Source organism: Schistocerca piceifrons, chromosome 8 (genome assembly GCF_021461385.2).
Source record: "Schistocerca piceifrons isolate TAMUIC-IGC-003096 chromosome 8, iqSchPice1.1, whole genome shotgun sequence".
Classification (NCBI taxonomy): domain Eukaryota; kingdom Metazoa; phylum Arthropoda; class Insecta; order Orthoptera; family Acrididae; genus Schistocerca; species Schistocerca piceifrons.
Genome location: NC_060145.1, coordinates 421,296,856 through 421,317,090, shown reverse-complemented (window position 1 = coordinate 421,317,090; position 20,235 = coordinate 421,296,856). Strand labels below are relative to the sequence as shown.

General features: G+C 42.4%; 1 protein-coding gene across 1 annotated transcript in view; it reads left to right on the top strand.

The window, feature by feature from the left end:
• The window catches only part of LOC124711658 (fatty acid-binding protein, muscle-like), a 32,371-nt gene extending 12,640 nt beyond the window's left edge, over positions 1-19,731 (top strand). The window contains exons 2-3 of the mRNA XM_047241846.1: positions 10,329-10,600; positions 19,315-19,731. Of these exons, the coding sequence (XP_047097802.1) occupies positions 10,329-10,600; positions 19,315-19,365 (323 nt within the window). The 3' untranslated portion in view covers positions 19,366-19,731. The remainder of the gene's footprint in view (positions 1-10,328; positions 10,601-19,314) is intronic.
• The last annotated feature ends 504 nt before the right edge of the window (positions 19,732-20,235 follow it).

Genomic DNA, 20,235 nt, shown 5'->3' with positions numbered 1-20,235 from the left:
GTGTTTAAGGCTAGATACTAATTCTAATCCACCACACATGAGGTGATCTCTTCCTGATATTCTTCCTCCTCTTCTAAATTTCATTGCTGAGCCCGCTTTCTGAATGTCTCCACATTGCTTGTAGGTTTTCCAGGCTTCTGGTGGGGATGGCCATATCATTTGCATACGTAAGCCATTTTACGTTACATGTGTCTATTGTCTGTCCTATATCCGCTGTCATTCCGTTAGAAAGTAGCAGACTAATCGCATCTCCTTGAAACATCCTGGCAGAGTAAAACTGTGTGCTGGAGCGAGACTCGAACTTGGGACCTTTGCCTTTCGCGGGCAAGTGCTCTACCAACTGAGCTACCCAAGCGCGACTCACGCCCCGTCCTCACAGCTTTCCTTCTGCCAGCACCTCGTCTCCAACTTTCCAAAATTTACAGAAGCTCTCCTGCGAACCTTGCAGAACTAGCACTCCTGGTTTTTGTAAGGTTTCATTTCTGTCTCATCAATTAATTTCTGCTCTTTGAATAGACGATATGTTATTTTTTTTTTCTTTCAGTGGGCGTTTATACTTCTGACGTCTTTCAGCGTACTTCGCAAGCGTGCATTTCCGGCGGCATGGAGAAGCTGTAAGGTTCTTCGTCTCATGAGGTAACATTCTTCGTCAACCCATGACTTCGCGGGGTGTATAATTTGGTTATTTTGGTGGTGGTGTGTGTGATCATGTCGTTCAGAGATGCTGTTGCCTCGTCTAAGTTTCCCTGCCTCATATCGTGGGTTATTGTTGATAGATCTGCTTTGTTCGCTAGCCATCTTTCTTCATCTCTGTGCCTTGAAACTTGTGGTTTAATGTTTTTACCTGCGTGATTCTGTGTTCCTGTGGTTAACTGGACTTTAGGTATTACTGGAATGTGCTTCTTAACTGTGGCTTTTTCTACTTCCTCGTGGGCGTGAAGACCAGGTCGACTGTGATCCTCCCGTTTGGTGGTAGTTGGATGTATTCCTGCTCCTGATTTAACGGGTTCAACCGGTAATCCGTGCTAAAATCTGTGACCATTTGTGATTTTGAGATCCATTTGTCTACGCGCCAATTTAGATGCCGTACCAGACTGCATCGCTTGCCCCCTTCTGTGTTCTCCAGTGACTTTCCTAGGTCGTCGATGATGCTCTCGGTTTCACTATTGGATGGAAGTACGCAGTGGCGGTGCACATTATACTGGTAAGTACGTTAGGGTATTATTTGTATGGTCGATTAGGCTGAGGGGTTTCAGGTGCTGTTTTAAGAAATAGCTTAGTCCCTATGAGGGCCATACTCTGCCGCCTTTATTGGCTGAGTTCCTGATCCTTGGGACTTATGTGCTGAACGTTTCTGACAATAATAGTACATTGTTCCAAGGTGAGCAGGGGGCACATGGCAATTATGGATTTCAGGCCTTCTACGTTCCTTACCATTATTCGGACGTAGTCTTTGTTATTACGTTGCTGTGGTAGCTGCGTTCTTGTTGTAAAAGAAATGATTACTAATTTACGTGAAAGAGTCAAAACCATTAAAAGAGAAATGTTACAGCCTGAAACAAGAAAAAGGAAGTTATGGATACTGACGAGATATTACATCTGATGGATCTAAGAAGAAACTACAAAGGAAACCCAGATGAATATAGGAAACAAGATTATCATGGGGAAAATTAGAGAAGCAAAAGAAGAAGAACTAAAACAAAAATGTCAAAATATTGGAATTTTTAAAAGTAAATATGAGAATTCAATATTTATAACATACAAAAAGAAATGACTGGGAACTTCCATACGAGACTTTCACCTACATAGCGACAAAAACGAAAAAATGAATTCTTGGAAATAATGTATGGAAGAACTTTTTCACGATGGTAAGCCGGATCCACTTGAAGTCGCTGGAATAACAGGATCAGACATTATAGCAGAAGATCAGCGGTAAGGGCCATGAAAGATGGGAAAGCAGCAGTACCACCGAATGGAATGCATTCTGAAGAACAAATGAAATGGTTGACAAAAGTGTTCAGTTAAATTTATAATTCGAGCATCATTCTTCAAAAATGACATCAGTCATAGTTTATAATCCATAAACTGCTAAGAACTAAAAATGTCATTGTTTCCATGCAATACGTTGGATGAATCGCTTTCTGAAAATACAGCCCAAGAGAAAAGAGACGCACCACAAGGAATTACCCGATTGGGACGGAAGTCGATAGATGTCATGTACATGTACAGATAAACAAATGATTACAATCGCAGAAAAATTTGATGATTTATTCAAGAGAAAGAGCTTCACACATTGAGCGAGTCAGTAACAAGTTACTCCACTCTGCCCCTTATGCAAGCTGTTCTTAGGTTGGCAGTGTCTGACAGATTTTTTGGACGTACTCCTGAGGGATATTGCGCCAAATTCTGTCCAGTCGGAGCCTCAGATGGTCAAAATCGAGAGCTGGTTGGGAGATCGTGCCCATAATACTCCAAAAGTTCTCATTTGGGCAGAGATCCGGTGACCTCACTGGCTAAGGTAGGGTTTAGTAAGCACGAAGAGAAGCAATAGAAACTCTCGCCGTGTGCGGGCGGACATTATCTTGCTGAAATGTAAGCCCAGGAGGGCTCGCCATAAAGGGCAACAAAACAGGGTGTAGAATATCGTCGACGTACCGCTGTGCTGTAAGGGTGACGACAAAAGGGGTCCTGCTATGAAATGAAAAGGCACCCCAGACCAGTACTTCTGGTTGTGGGGCGTGTGAAGGGTGACAACCTGGTTCGTATCCCACCACTGTTGGGTGCATCTCCAGACGCGTTTTGGCCAGTCGTCGCTGATTAATTCGAAGCGGGACTCATCACTGAAGACACTTCTATCTTAGTCAATGAGATTTCAGGCCGAATGTGCCCGATACGAATGCAGACTGGCTTGCTCGTGTACAGCGGTCAATGGTAATCGGTGCGAGGGCCGTCGTGAACTCAACCTCATTTCTGTGAGCTACCTATTGATGGTTCTTGCGGTTACTGAAGCACCAGTTGTGCGTCGGATCGATGATAACGATGAATCCGGGGCTCCGAATGTCCCTCTGACTATTGTTCGGTCCTCAGGTTCTGTCATCTCCAAAATAATAATTGGCTCCTTGTATCGACCCCGGACTCAGATGATATAGTAGCTGAACGGTTAAAAGAAAACTTGAATCTCATTACAAATAAATACCCCACTCATACAGTCATAATTGGTGGAGACTTCAATCTACCCTGGATTTGTTGGCGAAAATCCATGTTCAAAGCCGGTGGTAGACAGAAAACATCTTCCGAAATTGTACTAAATGCTTTCTCTGAGAATTACTTTGAACAATTAGTTCATGAGCCCACACTAATTGTAAATGGTTGCGAAAACACATTTGAACTCTTACCTATAAATAATCCTGATCTAATAGAGAGCGTCATGACGGATACAGGGATTAGTGATCACAAGGTCGTTATAGCGATGCTCAATACCATATCAACCAAACCACTAAAAATAAACGCAAAATATATCTATTTAAAACAGCAGATAAAAATTGGCTTGATGCCTTCCTAAGAGAGAGTCTCCATTCCTTCTAAGCTAATTATGTAAGTGTAGACCAGATATCGCTCAAATTCAAAGATACAGTATCGAAAGCAATAGATAGATTCATACCGCATAAGTTAATAAGAGACGGGACTGATCCACCATGGTACACAAAACACATCAGAACCTATGATAGAAAACCCAGACATTCTGGTCGTATGTAAAGTACACCAGTGGCAAAAAACAGTCAATACCGTCACTGCGCGATAGCGATGGAAACGTTACCGATGATGGTACTACTAAAGCGGAGTTACTAAATACAGTTTTCCGTAAGTCCTTCACGAAAAAAGACGAAGTAAATATTCCAGAATTCGAAACCAGAACAGCTGTTAGCATGAGTGACTTTTTTTTTTTTTTTTTTTTTTTTGTCATCAGTCTACTGACTAGTTTGATGCGGCCCGCCACAAATTCCTTTCCTGCGCTAACCTCTTCATCTCAGAGTAGCACTTGCAACCTACGTCCTCAATTATTTGCTTGACGTATTCCAATCTCTGTCTTCCTCTACAGTTTTTGCCCTCTACAGCACCCTCTAGTACCATGGAAGTCATTCCCTCATGTCTTAGCAGATGTCCTACCATTCTGTCCCTTCTCCTTATCAGTGTTTTCCACATATTCCTTTCCTCTCCGATTCTACGTAGAACCTCCTCATTCCTTACCTTATCAGTCCACCTAATTTTCAACATTCTTCTATAGCATCACACCTCAAATGCTTCGATTCTCTTCTGTTCCGGTTTTCCCACAGTCCATGTTTCACTACCATACAATGCTGTACTCCAGACGTACATCCTCAGAAATTTCTTCCTCAAATTAAGGCCGGTATTTGATATTAGTAGACTTCTCTTGGCCAGAAATCCCTTTTTTGCCATAGCGAGTCTGCTGTTGATGTCCTCCTTGCTCCGTCCGTCATTGGTTATTTTACTGCCTAGGTAGCAGAATTCCTTAGCTTCATTGACTTCGTGACCATCAATCCTGATGTTAAGTTTCTCGCTGTTCTCATTTCTACTACTTCTCATTACCTTCGTCTTTCTCCGATTTACTCTCAAACCATACTGTGTACTCATTAGACCATTCCGTTCAGCAGATCATTTAATTCTTCTTGACTTTCACTCAGGATAGCAATGTCATCAGCGAATCGTATCATTGATATCCTTTCACCTTGTATTTTAATTCCACTCCTGAACCTTTCTTTTATTTCCATCATTGCTTCCTCGATGTACAGATTGAAGAGTAGGGGCGAAAGGCTACAGCCTTGTCTTACGCCGTTCTTAATACGAGCACTTCGTTCTTGATCGTCCACTCTTATTATTCTCTCTTGGTTGTTGTACATTCTGTATATGACCCCTCTCTCCCTATAGCTCACCCCTCCTTTTTTCAGAATCTCGAACAGCTTGCACCATTTTATATTGTCGAACACTTTTTCCAGGTCGACAAATCCTATGAAAGTGTCTTGGTTTTTCTTTAGCCTTGCTTCCATTATTAGCCGTAACGTCAGAAATCCCTCTCTCGTCCCTTTACTTTTCCTCAAGCCAAACTGATCGTCGCCTAGCGCATTCTCAATTTTCTTTTCCATTCTTCTGTATATTATTCTTGTAAGCAGCCTCGATGCATGAGCTGTTAAGCTGATTGTGCGATAATTCTCGCACTTGTCAGCTCTTGCCATCTTCGGAATTGTGTGGATGATGCTTTACCGAAAGTCAGATGGTATATCGCCAGACTCATATATTCTACACACCAACGTGAATAGTCGTTTTGTTGCCACTTCCCCCAATGATTTTAGAAATTCTGATGGAATGTTATCTATCCTTTCTGCCTTATTTGACCGTAAGTCCTCCAAAGCTCTTTTAAATTCCGATTCTAATACTGGATCACCTATCTCCTCTAAATCGACTCCTGTTTCTTCTTCTATCACATCAGACAAATCTTCACCGAGGCTTTCAATGTATTCTTTCCACCTATCTGCTCTCTCCTCTGCATTTAACAGTGGAATTCCCGTTGCACTCTTAATGTTACCACCGTTGCTTTTAATGTCACCAAAGGTTGTTTTGACTTTCCTGTATGCTGAGTCTGTCCTTCCGACAATCATATCTTTTTCGATGTCTTCACATTTTTCCTGCAGCCATTTCGTCTTAGCTTCCCTGCACTTCCTATTTATTTCATTCCTCAGCGACTTGTATTTCTGTATTCCTGATTTTCCCGGAACATGTTTGTACTTCCTCCTTTCGTCGCAGCTACCTTCTTTGTACCTATGTTTTCCTTACCAACTTCTGTGATGGCCCTTTTTAGAGATGTCCATTCCTCTTCAACTGTACTGCCTACTGCGCTATTCCTTATTGCGGTATCTATAGCGTTAGAGAACTTCAAACGTATCTCGTCATTCCTTAGTACTTCCGTATCCCACTTCTTTGCGTATTGATTCTTCCTGACTAATGTCTTGAACTTCAGCCTACTCTTCATCACTACTATATTGTGATCTGAGTCTATATCTGCTCCTGGGTACGCCTTACAATCCAGTATCTGATTTCGGAATCTCTGTCTGACCATGATGTAATCTAATTGAAATCTTCCCGTATCTCCCGGCCTTTTCCAAGTATACCTCCTCCTCTTGTGATTCTTGAACAGGGTATTCGCTATTACTAGCTGAAACTTGTTACAGAACTAAATTAGTCTTTCTCCTCTTTCATTCCTTGTCCCAAGCCCATATTGTCCTGTAACCTTCTCTTCTACTCCTTCCCCTACAACTGCATTCCAGTCGCCCATGACTATTAGATTTTCGTCCCCCTTTACATACTGCATTACCCTTTCAATATCCTCATACACTTTCTCTATCTGTTCATCTTCAGCTTGCGACGTCGGCATGTATACCTGAACTATCGTTGTCGGTGTTGGTCTGCTGTCGATTCTGATTAGAACAACCCGGTCACTGAACTGTTCACAGTAACACACCCTCTGCCTTACCTTCCTATTCATAACGAATCCTACACCTGTTATACCATTTTCTGCTGCTGTTGATATTACCCGATACTCATCTGACCAGAAATCCTTGTCTTCCTTCCACTTCACTTCACTGACCCCTACTATATCTAGATTGAGCCTTTGCATTTCCCTTTTCAGATTTTCTAGTTTCCCTACCACGTTCAAGCTTCTGACATTCCACGCCCCGACTCGTAGAACGTTATCCTTTCGTAGATTATTCAATCTTTTTCTCATGGTAACCTCCCCCTTGGCAGTCCCTCCCGGAGATTCGAATGGGGGACTATTCCGGAATCTTCTGCCAATGGAGAGATCATCATGACGCTTCTTCAGTTACAGGCCACATGTCCTGTGGATACACGTTACGTGTCTTTAATGCAGTGGTTTCCATTGCCTTCTGCATCCTCATGTCGTTGATCATTGCTGATTCTTCCGCCTTTAGGGGCAATTTCCCACCCCTAGGACAAGAGAGTGCCCTGAACCTCTATCCGCCCTCTTTCACAAGGCCGTTGGCAGAGTGAGGCTGACTTCTTATGCGAAATAACTCAAAGCACTTAAAGGCAAGTCTTCCGGTCCAGGTGGTATACCAGTCAGGTTCCTTTCATAGTATGCAAACACAATAGCGCCCTTCTTAGCAATCATACGCAACCGCTCACTTGACGAAAGGTCTGTTCCTAAAGACTGGAAAGTAGCACAGGTCACACCAATATTCAAGAAAGGAAATAGGAGTAACCCATTGAATTACAGACCCATATCACTGACCTCAATTTGCAGTAGGATTTTGGAACATATACTGTACTCGAACATTATGAATCACCTTGAAGAAAATGACTTGTTGATACATAACCAACACGGATTCAGGAAATACCGTTTATTCCCATGAAGTAATGAGTGCTGTCGACAAGGAGTCTCAGATCGATTCCATATTCCTAGATTTCCAGAAGGCTTTTGATAACGTTCCTCTGAAGCGACTATTAATCAAATTGCGTGCATGTGGAGTATTGTTTCAGTTGTGTTACTGACTGGATTCATGATTTCCTCTCAGAGAGGTAACAGTTCGTAGTGAAAGGCGGTAAATCATCGAGTAGAACAGAAGTGATATCTGGCGTTCCGCAAGATATCGTCATAGGCCCTCTGCTGTTCCTGATTTACATAAATGATCTAGCTGATAATCTGAGAAGCTCCCTCAAATTGTTTGAAGATGACGCTGTAATTTACCTTCTAGTAAAATCATCAGACAATCAATTCCAATTACAAAATGGTCTAGAGAGAATTTCTGTGTAGTGCGAAAAGTGGCAACTGGCACTAAACAAAGAAAAGTGCGATGTCATCCACATGGATACTAAAAGAAATCCGATACACTTTGGGTATACGATAAATCGCAAAAATCTAAGGGCTGTCAGTTCGACTAAATACCTCGGAATTACAATTATGAACAACTAAAATTGGAAGGACCACGTAGATAATGCTGTGGGGATGGCGAAACAAAGACTGGGCTTTGTTGGCAGAACACCTAGAAGATGAGAGAAATCCACTAAAGAGACAGCCTACATTGCACTTGTCCGTCGACTGCTGGAATATTGCTCCGTGGTGTGGGATCCTTACCAGGTAGGATTGAAGGAGGACATCGAAAATGTACAAAGAAGGGCAGCTCCTTTCGTGTTATCGCGCAATAGGGGTGAGAGTGTCACTGATATGATACGCGAGTTGGGATGGCAGTCACTGAAACAAAGGCGGTTTTCTTTGCGGCGAGATCTATTTACGAAATATCAATCACCAACTTTCTCTTCCGAATGCCAAAATATTTTGTTGACACCCACCTACATAGGGAGAAATGATCAATAAAATAAGAGAAATCAGAGCTCGAACGGAATGATTTAGGTGTTCCTTTTTCCCACGCGCCATTCGAGAGTGACGCGTAGTAGAGAAGTAGTATGAAAATGTTTCACTTAAGTGTGAATTGCAGAGTAACCATGTAGATGTAGATGTAGGTCGACCACTTTTTTCTTGACGCTGTGTTCGACCATAGTTCACGCATTCCTACCAACATCGTCGAACAGTGGCATGGCTGCTATTTAAATGTCGAGCGATTCGCTTATTACTCTAACCGGTTTCTTTGAGCCCAACTACGCGTTTCCTACCTGCGTATATCGTTCACGGGCCTGTCTGCGAGGCATAGTTACTGTCCAACTGAGTACACGGATTGAAATTCGCAAAGACTTTGTGCCCTGGTATCGACATCCCAACTGTTTACCATCCTTGCCAGCTGCGCGGTAAATAAACTGTCATGTGACTAGGCCCCCCCGTCGGGTAGACCGTTCGGCGGGTGCAAGTCTTTCGATTTGACGCCACTTCGGCGACTTGCGCGTCGATGGGTGAAATTGCACTGCAGCGTCACACGTTGAACTATCGGCAGCCAAAGTTTATAATTCTTCATTTTCCGCCGATACCTGTCCGAATATCAGTTTGTGACCAATTTGCACGCTCCTTCGTGAAGCATTTTTCCTTTTCTTTTTTGCCGTTGAGTGTATTCTCAAAACTTATTCACAAATCAATCTGCAAAGTTTGTGAAGCACGAACAGCATCTACAGAGTTTTCCTTTAGAAATGCTATCGATACTCGACAGTCTCTGTTCTGCATTCAGATCTTACTCCAGAGATGCAGAGACACGAAGTGAGACTCTGTGCCTGTTATATTGATATTTTGCTAGAGGCATTTGGGTTATGGCTGTATAGGAGAATGCTAAGTATGGCATGGACAGATGAAATTACTAACAACGACATTATCCATAAAACGAAGGGAGAAAAAGAAGTCCTAAATGCAGTAATCTTTAGAAAACTAAAATATCTCGGTCATGTAACGAGAAATCGAAATAGGTAAAAACTGCTGCTGAACGTTCTTCAAGGAGAGGTACCTGCTTCATGAAAGAGGACGAGCTAGAGGAGGAACGTCTTGTATCGGATACAAAGACATGGACGTCACATACGAAAGAACAGTTTTTTCGAACAAGTAAAATTGATGTAGTTGTGATTTTCACCAACGTCCATAACGGATAAGCGCTAGAAGAAGAACAACAATTTACTGTTCATTTGGTCTCGTAAACTGAGCTTCAAGCTCTCGATCTTGTAATGAAAGCGTTAGCGTAAACATTAATCAGAGCTAAGCAAGCATGCTCCACTTTAAACCACAAATAATTGTGTGTACAACGGTGTGCAAAAATTAAAGACGAAACTAACTTTCACGTTGTGTGTCACTCCCAAGCAACAAATCTCGATTAAACTTAGACAACACATAGAAATCGTTACACAGCTTGTACTGCACATGTTGTTTTTGCTTGTTGAGCACTGCAGCCCCCAAGGTTCTTAATTTCAGTGTTGCTTTCGTTAAAGATTTTGTTTTTAATTTCAGTGGCTTCCTGTACGTTCTGACACAGTAATGATTAGACCTTTATAAAACTAGAGCATCAGAGAATCGAATTTGGTGGTTTCCTGGTCCAAAAACACGATCTGCTACTGACGATTATCCGTGCTGCCCAGATAACTGCCATTGGATTCTTTAAGGCGAGTGTTGATTCGTCTTTTAGTAGTTCCTCTGTGTACTTGAGGGATTTTGTATTATGTGTGACAGAGATGCCCATGTAGCTAAAATCAATGACGTTAATACCGACCGTGACTGCCATAGTTAGCTGACTGCTTGTAACCTACGCTGAAACCTGGCGCTGCAGCAGTGAAGTGGTTGATAGTAAAACGTCGCGCATCTATTACAGGGGCGGGCATGTTGGCTCGCAAGATGGCCGGCGCAGTTAGCCCCGTCGTGGAGCTGACAAAGGACGGAGACACCTACACGTTCAAGTCTGCGTCGGCATTCAGGACGATGCTCATCACCTTCAAACTCGATGAGGAGTTCGTGGAGGAGACTCCGGACGGCCGCAAAGTGAATTCGACCATCACCCAGGAAGGCAACAAGCTGCACCACATCCAGAAGGGCGATAAGACCACCACCACTGTGCGGGAGTTCTCAGACGAAGAGCTGAAGATGGTGAGTAGGGTCGGCGCGAAAACATTGTGTAGGACTGCTTCCAGTCCGGGTCCAAAGCCTCAACTCTTTTGACCGCTCTTTCCGTGTGGTGTAAGATCTCAGCAGTCTCAAAGATACCTACAACCTTCGCCTGTAATGGTGCAAAATCCTGGCGTCTTGCGATATCACCCACTGGCACGGCGACGCATCGAACGGCAAGTTGTCGACACTTGCGGAAAAAAGGCCAGACCTCAGAAGTTCATGTGAAGTGTAGAGCGGGTTAATGATGTCACATTGGCACCAAATGTCACCACTATTCCGCTCAATGTCGCCGTGGACGTGTGACACAATGAGAAGGTCGTTACAGCCCCTGCTACCCATATTTAACTCCTTCTTTTGATATCTCTGCGATGGTGGTCAGAAACGTGACGCTCAGCGTTTAAATTGCTGAGCAAAAGATTTCGACACACCGCCTATCCGAATCGACACGTAAAGGTCACAGGGGATGGCATAAATGGTGTCAATGAACCACCCCTTTACTTGGGGCGTTGATTTCTACACGTTTCGTGATGACTGGGTGTTGTGTGATGTCCTTAGGTTAGTTAGGTTTAAGTAGTTCTAAGTTCTAGGGGACTGATGACCATAGCTGTTAAGTCCCATAGGGCTCAGAGACATTTTTTTTCTACACGTTTCGTGAACGACAATTCACAGTGAGATGAGCTAGAGGAAAGAGAACTCATGGGTCTGTAACCCCAATTAACGTTATCGCTCTCCTTTGGAGTGTATCACAACCGCAATGTTTGCTCTGGTGTGCTAGTGATCGTTCAAAACCATTTGATGAAAATCAAACGTGATCCGAAGCAGAAATGTGTGCTTACGCTTTTTCAGCTCTAATGTTTCGCGCACTTTCGCGCACTCCTCTGGCGTGATCTAAGGCGGTCGCGAAATTGACGCATGCGTGAATAAAACGTCAAAGGATCCTTCTAAGATCCCCGAGTGCCACTCACAGGTGTTCGCTAGGCAACAAAAATTTCACTGTATACAGACAGCCATTTACTGATTCATTGGCGCTAGTCTGACAAGCCCTCCTTTCAATACCCCTTAGATTTCGCACGCTACCAGAAGGCGCTAGTTCAGTGACGCAGCGCTTAGCTGTGATCACACCGTAGGAGGGCGCGAAACAGGAGGGCTGAAGAAGCACAAACACCTTTTGCTGCTTCGGATCACGTCAAAAATTTCGTTTGAACGGTCCATAGCAGCTCCACCATGTATACCAGAACAAAAATTGCTGTCGTGCTGCACTCCAAAGGGGTTGCAAACACGCGATGCCCTTAGAGATGGGTTGATTCGTTTGGGGGACGTCAACAGCGTCAAAGATGGTCAAGAACGTCGCCCTGTTACTCATCGCACTGCGAACTGTTGTTTTCCATAGCGAGATGTCTAGGAATCAACGCCCCAAGTAAAGGGGTGGTTTCATTGACGCCCTCTATGCCACACACTGAGGCCTTCTGGTGTCGATTCTGAGCGGTAGCTTGTTGGAAACGTTTTCCTCGGTCACCCATAAGAAAATCGTTGAGCGTCGCGGTTCTGACCTCCATGGTGCACCAAGAGACGTGGTGAAACGCTGGTAAGAAGGGCTGTGTGGACTTTCCAATCGTTGGATGCGTCGGGCAGAATTGTGCTGTAGTTTGGTGTCAATGTAACATCATTAATCCACTTCACACGAATTTCTGAGCTTTGGTCTTTTTTCCGCATATGTAGGCACCTTGCTTTTTGAAGCATTGCCGAGCCCAAGGGTGAAGTCACTGGATGCCTCGATTTTGCACCTTTACTGAGAGGGATTGTAGGTACCTTTGAGCCAAATTTCCAACTTCTGGTCTTAATAGGAGACAATTATGGGCATCTTAAATGTAACCCTTTAATTCTGTTACGTAGTGAAGGAAAAGAAATATCTTAGGGACCGACCCTCCTCTTCTTTATTTGTAGTTTCTTACTTATAGTGGCTAAACATAAATTTCCTAAAGCAGTGCGAAGCCATTAAAAATAAAATAAAAAATTTCAAAGAACTCAACTTTGAGAATTAAATTTCTGCCCACTATTAACTACAAAAATTTTAGTGTATTAACATTTTCGACAGCTGCTGAGTTCGTGGAGCGGAAGTGTGGTAATCCTAATCTCCTAGGACAACAATCTTGAACAAGGAAATTGAAATCAATTGTCAGGAGTCAAATCGAAATACCTTTTTTGTTAATCAATAATTCGCACTTTTATTTTTCTTATATTATTCATTTTGCACCATTGCTGCATCAACACTCAAAACATTTCCGTTGCATCAGTTTCAAATCTTGAATTAACTGCATGAAGTTCATAAGATAACAGTGAAAGTAACTTTAAAGAATTTTAATCGCCTTGGTATAAACTTTTATACTTACTTAAATTTCATATTGATTAATAAATGGCTATGTTTATTACCAAATATTGAATAATAGCTTTTTAATAAATGAGTGTCTTATTTTTTTATTATTAGTCACATGAAAATGCGAGTATTCTCAGTAATTTAAAATTTGGTACAAAAATGTTAAACATCGAACTGAAAATAAAATGCTTTATTTCTAGAGGCTAAGCAGTGTTACTGTTGGATGTAACTTTATCATTTTACAGCAAGGCACTTCGCATATGTACAACATTTTGTTTTCGTGTGACATAATTAAAAATAGAAAAATATTATTTTTCCTAAAGTATTAGAATTCATCACTTATCAGTGAACATTTCAGTTCTTTATATAGACTGTAAATAAAAGTAAAATAATGTTGCCACCTAGGTAACAACCGAAGACTACATAATTACTAGAGTTTAGACATTATGAATTTTTTACTGGCGATTACCTTAATCAGTCTGGAATGTTTCTTTAACAGCAGTCAAATTCTACAACTTCAAAAGGCAATTTTTCAGAGTTCTTCTAAGGGCTGTGCTGAACTGCATTAAATAACTGGTGCTCAGTCACTGACCTGTAAACCCTATAATAAAGCAAAACGAAGAGGGACAGCCCGTAAGGTCCCCTTGTAAGATAAAACGCACAAGAATTATGCATGTCATTAGTGCACACTAAACTTAAATCCACACTCAGATAATGAATATTAGCATTGAGACCCTCCCTCCTCTCTTCCACCAGTTTAGACAGCTGTAACTTTCTTAAAGTGAAGCTCACATTCATGCTTTTAGACTTGCTACTGCACAGAAAATATTAGTGTCACTCCTTTGACAACTACATTACCATTTCTTAGAGCGATTACCTCACACAATTGATATTATGGGCGAAAACAGTGGAAAATGTTTATAGTCAGCACTAATCATATGTTACTGAGCACCCTCAACACTGAGGGCCTCATATTTACTTTGAGATTAATTTTGATCGTAATTGGCATCTTTTATTACGAATAAGTACTTTTTTCTCAAACCAAGAAATCAGAAATTTGACATCCAATGTTTGAAAAGCCTTTTTTAAAGTATTTCTATGCATAAGGGCTTGAGACATTAGCATCCATGTTCTTCACACGTAAGTTTCCTATGGCCCATTCAGGTTTTCTTAAGTCGTTCGTTGACCACTAACTATCACATGTCCTATTCAGCTCAATATTATTTTAGTGATAGTTAAGACTTCTACTCAAGTTCATTATTTTTTCCTATAGTTTCGCCCACTACATAAGTTAAAAACTGAAAGGTGTCTCATCTGACTCTAAAATGTAGGTTACGAACTGAGCTCCTGAGGACGGGCGGTCGTCTTAAATCCCCTCCCCTCGCGAGGTGTTCTCTCCGCGGTCCGCGCCCGCGCGTCAGCAGTAGGTGAGACGCTGACGTCGCGTCTGTGGTGGTGTTGGCGTAATTGCCTCGTCCGCCCTAGTCGCCCGTTCGTTTCCTTTTGTGAACGTCTTTTTAATTAGACTCAGTTCTGGTTCCCTTGCTCTGCTGAGGTTGTAGCCGGAATCTCGGTTGTTGAATCCGTCCCTGGAACGAATTTCGATAGCCTCTCTAACGACGCTGTCCCAGTATTTATGTGTCTGTGCCAAGACCCTGCTATGTTGGTAGTCCATTTCGTGATTTTCGGACGAACTGTGCTCTGCGACCGCCGACTTGCTAGGGTACCCAAGTCGAGTGTGCCTCTGATGTTCAAGACAACGATCTTCGATGGTGCGCACTATCTGTAAAATACAGGGTGTTACAAAAAGGTACGGTCAAACTTTCAGGAAAAATTCCTCACACACAAATAAAGAAAAGATGCCTTGTGGACATGTGTCCGGAAACGCTTAATTTCCATGTCAGAGCTCATTTTAGTTTCGTCAGTATGTACTGTACTTCCTCGATTCACCGCCAGTTGGCCCAATTGAAGGAAGATAATGTTGACTTCGGTGCTTCTGTTGACATGCGACTCATTGCTCTACAGTACTAGCATCAAGCACATCAGTACGTAGCATCAACAGGTTAGTGTTCATCACGAACGTGGTTTTGCAGTCAGTGCAATGTTTACAAATGCGGAGTTGGCACATGCCCATTTGATGTATGGATTAGCACGGGGCAATAGCCGTGGCGCGGTACGTTTGTATCGAGACAGATTTCCAGAACGAAGGTGTCCCGACAGGAAGACGTTCGAAGCAATTGATCGGCGTCTTAGGGAGCACGGAACATTCCAGCCTATGACTCGCGACTGGGGAAGACCTAGAACGACTAGGACACCTGCAGTGGACGAGGAAATTCTTCGTGCAGTTCACGATAACCCTAATGTCAGCGTCAGAGAAGTTGCTGCTGTACAAGGTAACGTTGACCACGTCACTGTATGGAGAGTGCTACGGGAGAACCAGTTGTTTCCGTACCATGTACAGCGTGTGCAGGCACTATCAGCAGCTGATCGGCCTCCACGGGTACACTTCTGCAAATGGTTCATCCAACAATGTGTCAATCCTCATTTCAGTGCAAATGTTCTCTTTACGGATGAGGCTTCGTTCCAACGTGATCAAATTGTAAATTTTCACAATCAACATGTGTGGGCTGACGAGAATCCGCACGAAATTGTGCAATCACGTCAACAACACAGACTTTCTGTGAACGTTTGGGCAGGCATTGTTGGTGATGTCTTGATTGGGCCCCACGTTCTTCCACCTACGCTCAATGGAGCACCTTATCATGATTTCATATGGGATACTCTACCTGTGCTGCTAGAACATGTGCCTTTGCAAGTACGACACAACGTGTGGTTCATGCACGATGGAGCTCCTGCACATTTCAGTCGAAGTGGTCGTACGCTTCTCAACAATAGATTCGGTGACCGATGGATTGGTAGAGGCGGACCAATTCCATGGCCTCCACGCTCTCCTGACCTCAACCCTCTTGACTTTCATTTATGGCGGCATTTGAAAGCTCTCGTCTATGCAACCCCGGTACCAAATGTAGAGACTCTTCGTGTTCGTATTGTGGACGGCTGTGATAGAATACGCCATTCTCCAGGGCTGCATCAGCGCATGAGGGATTCCATGCGACGGAGGGTGGATGCATGTATCCTCGCTAACGGAGGACATTTTGAACATTTTCTGTAACAAAGTCACGCTGGTACGTTCTGTTGCTGTGTGTTTCCATTCCATGATTAATGTGATTTGAAGAGAAGTAATAAAATGAGCTCTAACATGGAAAGTAAGCGTTTCCGGACACATGCCCACATAACATATTCTCTTTCTTTGTGTGTGAGGAATGTTTCCTGAAAGTTTGGCCGTACCTTTTTGTAACACCCTGTATGCCGGCCTTCCGCAAACCGAGATCGTCTTTGACACTTCCCAATAATGCTCGCGTTTTATTTAGTGAGAAAAAGACAGTTCCTACTCTGTGTTTCCTCAATATTCGTCCTATTTTCCCCGATAGTGCGCCAGTATACGGTATATAGGCAGTGGCTATCTCTTTCTCCGTGACTTCTTCCGTCTCCACACACGCTGTACCGTAGAGCTAGGGCGGAGAGCGCGTCTGATCTGCCATTCCGAGTACCCGTTTTTCTGGAATACAGTTTTCAGATGTCCCAGCTCTTGGGGCAGACTCTCTGCGTCAGAGATGGTACGCGCGTTGTGCACCAGTGTTTTTAGCACCCCATTCCTCTGAGCAGGGTGGTGGCAGCTATCCGCTTGCAAATACAGGTCGGTGTGCGTTTTCTTCCTGTATACCCTGTGGCCCAGGGTGCCATCCGCTCTTCTTTTGACCATGACGTCCAGGAATGGTAATCTTCCCTCTGCTTCGCTCTCCATAGTGAATTTGATGTTTGGATGTACGGAGTTCAGGCGTGTAAGGAAGTCTAGGAGCTTGTCCCCTCCATGGGGCCAGAACCACATAACGTAGAAAACAAGTAGGTTTCTATTTGGACGACGCCAAAGCTTCCTCCTCGAAGCACTCCATATAGACACGCCTGTGGTCGCGAAATTCTATATGGAGTACTTAGAGGAGGAAGCTCCATTTTAAGAGATGTCTATCAGGGGAAACTGGAGTTGTGTATGTGATTTTCTCATAACAAAGGACCTGATAAGGGACTAACAAGTGCGTGTTAGAGTAATACTGAAATAGCTTAATAACTGAAAAATGTTTGAAAATTTGTGGTAAGGTCTGATGGAACCAAATTGGCTGCCGAACTGCCCCGAATGGGGCCTCCCGGCCAACAATGCCAGACGATCATTTCATTTCATCGGTTCCTAAGCTGACGCACTACTTAATCGAACTTTAACTTACGCTAAGGACAACACACACACCCATGCCCAAGGGAGGACTCGAAGCTCCGACGGGGAAGCCGCGCGGGCGGAAATTGAAATTATTCAAATAATCAGTAGGCTAACATTTTTTGGAGTCATGATTACCCATTCATCCTGTCAATGGAATACTTTTCAGTGAGGCATGAACAGCCGCCCCAAAAAATTATAAACGTTTGAAAGTTGGTAATAGATCCCTTCACTCCTAAATCGTGAAATAAGAACTGAGAGCTTAAAGTTGAAGTTGTTTGTTTTTGATATAGGCTTATTATGTTATCACCAGGTTTTCTAAGTGGTTACCATCTTCGATGGCATCGCTGTGTACCTGTGGCAAAATTCTCTACTTCGTTATTATGTCGCAAGTGAAGGTAGCCATACGTTATCTTTGCGAGTTGTGAGGGGCTTGGAAAGGCATTGTACCAGTGTAAACACCAGCTGCAACAACTGTACATTTGAAAGACGATTGCTGTTAATGAAGTAAAAGATCCACGCAGTGGACACCAAATGGAAAAGCTACTCCTTATGTTTCTGATCTAGACTACCACAAAAATGCGAAGGAACTGTTAATCAGAACTCAGGGATAACTACTACAAGGCTAACGAAAGAGAATCTCAAAACTAATCCCTGCTTTCTGTTATTAGTTTTTCTTGAGGTGAAGAAAAGTGAGCTCAGTAAAATGACAAGAATTTTTGTTTTTGAGAACTTTTAACTTAAGATTTACACTAGCAACATGAGTGCCTGCAATATATAAAATCTCGTTAATATCGGACCAATATGTTTCTAGACATAGTTTTAAAGGGAAAAATTCCTAGCGAGGACACCCAAAATTCGGACGGTCTTCCGTTCCTCGCGGCAGCGAGGGTCACCGAGAAACTTTAAGTATTATGCTATATCGTTCGGCTTTTGAAACATCCGACACGTGAGGACAATTCATGCCTTTCACATCACATGTATTTGTATCATATGTACTTCGTAGATTAGGAAGTCAAATCACAGTTACTTGACGGTGCGTACCGTTTTCTATTCTTCGCTGCCGAGAATGTTGGCGAGATACTACAAGTATTTTGGCGCGCAGTTGGTCTTTTGTAACATCTGGTACATCAGTTCATTGGGATAGTTCATGCCCTTCAGATTATGTAAATTTGCGTCATCTGTCTTGTGTACGTTAGGAAATCAACTTATTAGTATTCGATCGACTCGTAAGCAGAAAGGAGCAGGTGAAAGCTGTAGCGCTTTCCGACATTACGAAGAAGCGTAGTTGGCAGGTGTGTTGAAATTCGGACAATAGGCAGTCGCTAATTTTAGGCTGCACGTTTACCTGCTCCCACGTCCAGCCGTCATGACTTCCTGCTTGCCGGGCATAAGTAAATGCCCCTTGCCGCTTATATTTATGCCCAGAGCCGTCTGGTCGCTCTACTTGTCGGGTATACATGTACGCCCATAGCCACGAAACGGACACCATATTCATTAAGAGGTTACCACATGGGGTGGTAATCACTTTGAGTATCTATGGTAAGACTTTTCTGCTTCTGAATTAAGTCACCAGTGAAGGTAGCCATGCGTTGTCTTTGAGGATTGTTAGAAGATTACAAGCCCATTAAACTAGTGTAAGACTCAATTGTGGCGCCTTGTAAAATATGTGGCAAGATATGGAGTATTTGGAACACATTTTCACAAGTCACATATCAAATTACAGCTTCGCTAAGAGCTGCATGCTAACATTTTGACAAAAACAAGAAATCAAATGCCAGGTTGTGAATTGATCTCTAGCTTGGCAGTGAAACAGACTCCAAAGCACTTAATGTTAACTTTGAGGCTAAATTTTCAGTTGTCAGTCTGATAGTTGTAAGTAGTTGCAAAGAAAACTTATCATAGACTATAACTGCGTTCCAAAACAGTACGTTTAATTTGATTCTTCGAAACTGTGCCAAAAAGTCGATTAATTTCAGTTGTATTTTTCAGACCATGACAGTGGACGACATTGTGTGTACGAGGATTTACAAAGCAATATAAGACTGCAGCTTTCATCACTGAAGACAATTATTTCAATTTTTGAAACGAGTTGTTAAGAAATTGTAAGAATTTAGATTCTGCACTCTGTGATACAGTTTCATAACGGCTTATTTGATAATTGCAGTTTAGAATGAACTTGTCAGCCCATTTATTAGCATGTATATGTATTCCAGTTTTTTATATTTTTATATTGCAAGTTGCAGGTTTCATTCTGAACAGATTTTGATATCCCTAAAGTGTTTTGTATTTTGCATTTGGTATAATTGTTACATGTATTTAAGTCAATGTTTTCTTAAAATTCGATCATAATGCTGAATTTACTGTGTATTAATAAAACTATTTCACATTAAACGTTTGATCTGATGATTCACGTAATTTTAAGAAACATTTAAAACTGCAGCTGGTTTCCTTGATATGACTAATAGCTGCAGAAAGAAGTAACTATTAAAATTTGCTGTCAAGAACATACTTTGTTCTATGAGGAACGACTGACATCTTCTTAAGTTAAAAAGGAAATGAGAAAAGGTAAAGCAATAAAGTCTTCTCGACGTATTATGTCTGGTTATCTGCTATGTGAATCTTCCATTGGAAATACGCTATTCCTCGAATTTTTTGTTGAGCAACATAGATCTGACAGAATATTACAATGTCAAATTACAGCTTATACCTTCCTTGACCAGACTTATAACTAACTGACTTACAGTGTTATTGCTAATACACTCCAAAACGAGGTGCAAATATATAGCTGTCATGCAGCTCATGTGTTTATGTGATAAGACAGCAGTGGCTTGTGAGTGCTTGAACTATGTCCTAGAAGTCGATTACTTAATCTTTCTCTCCGTGGAAGATTAATATCAAATCAAAGATTAA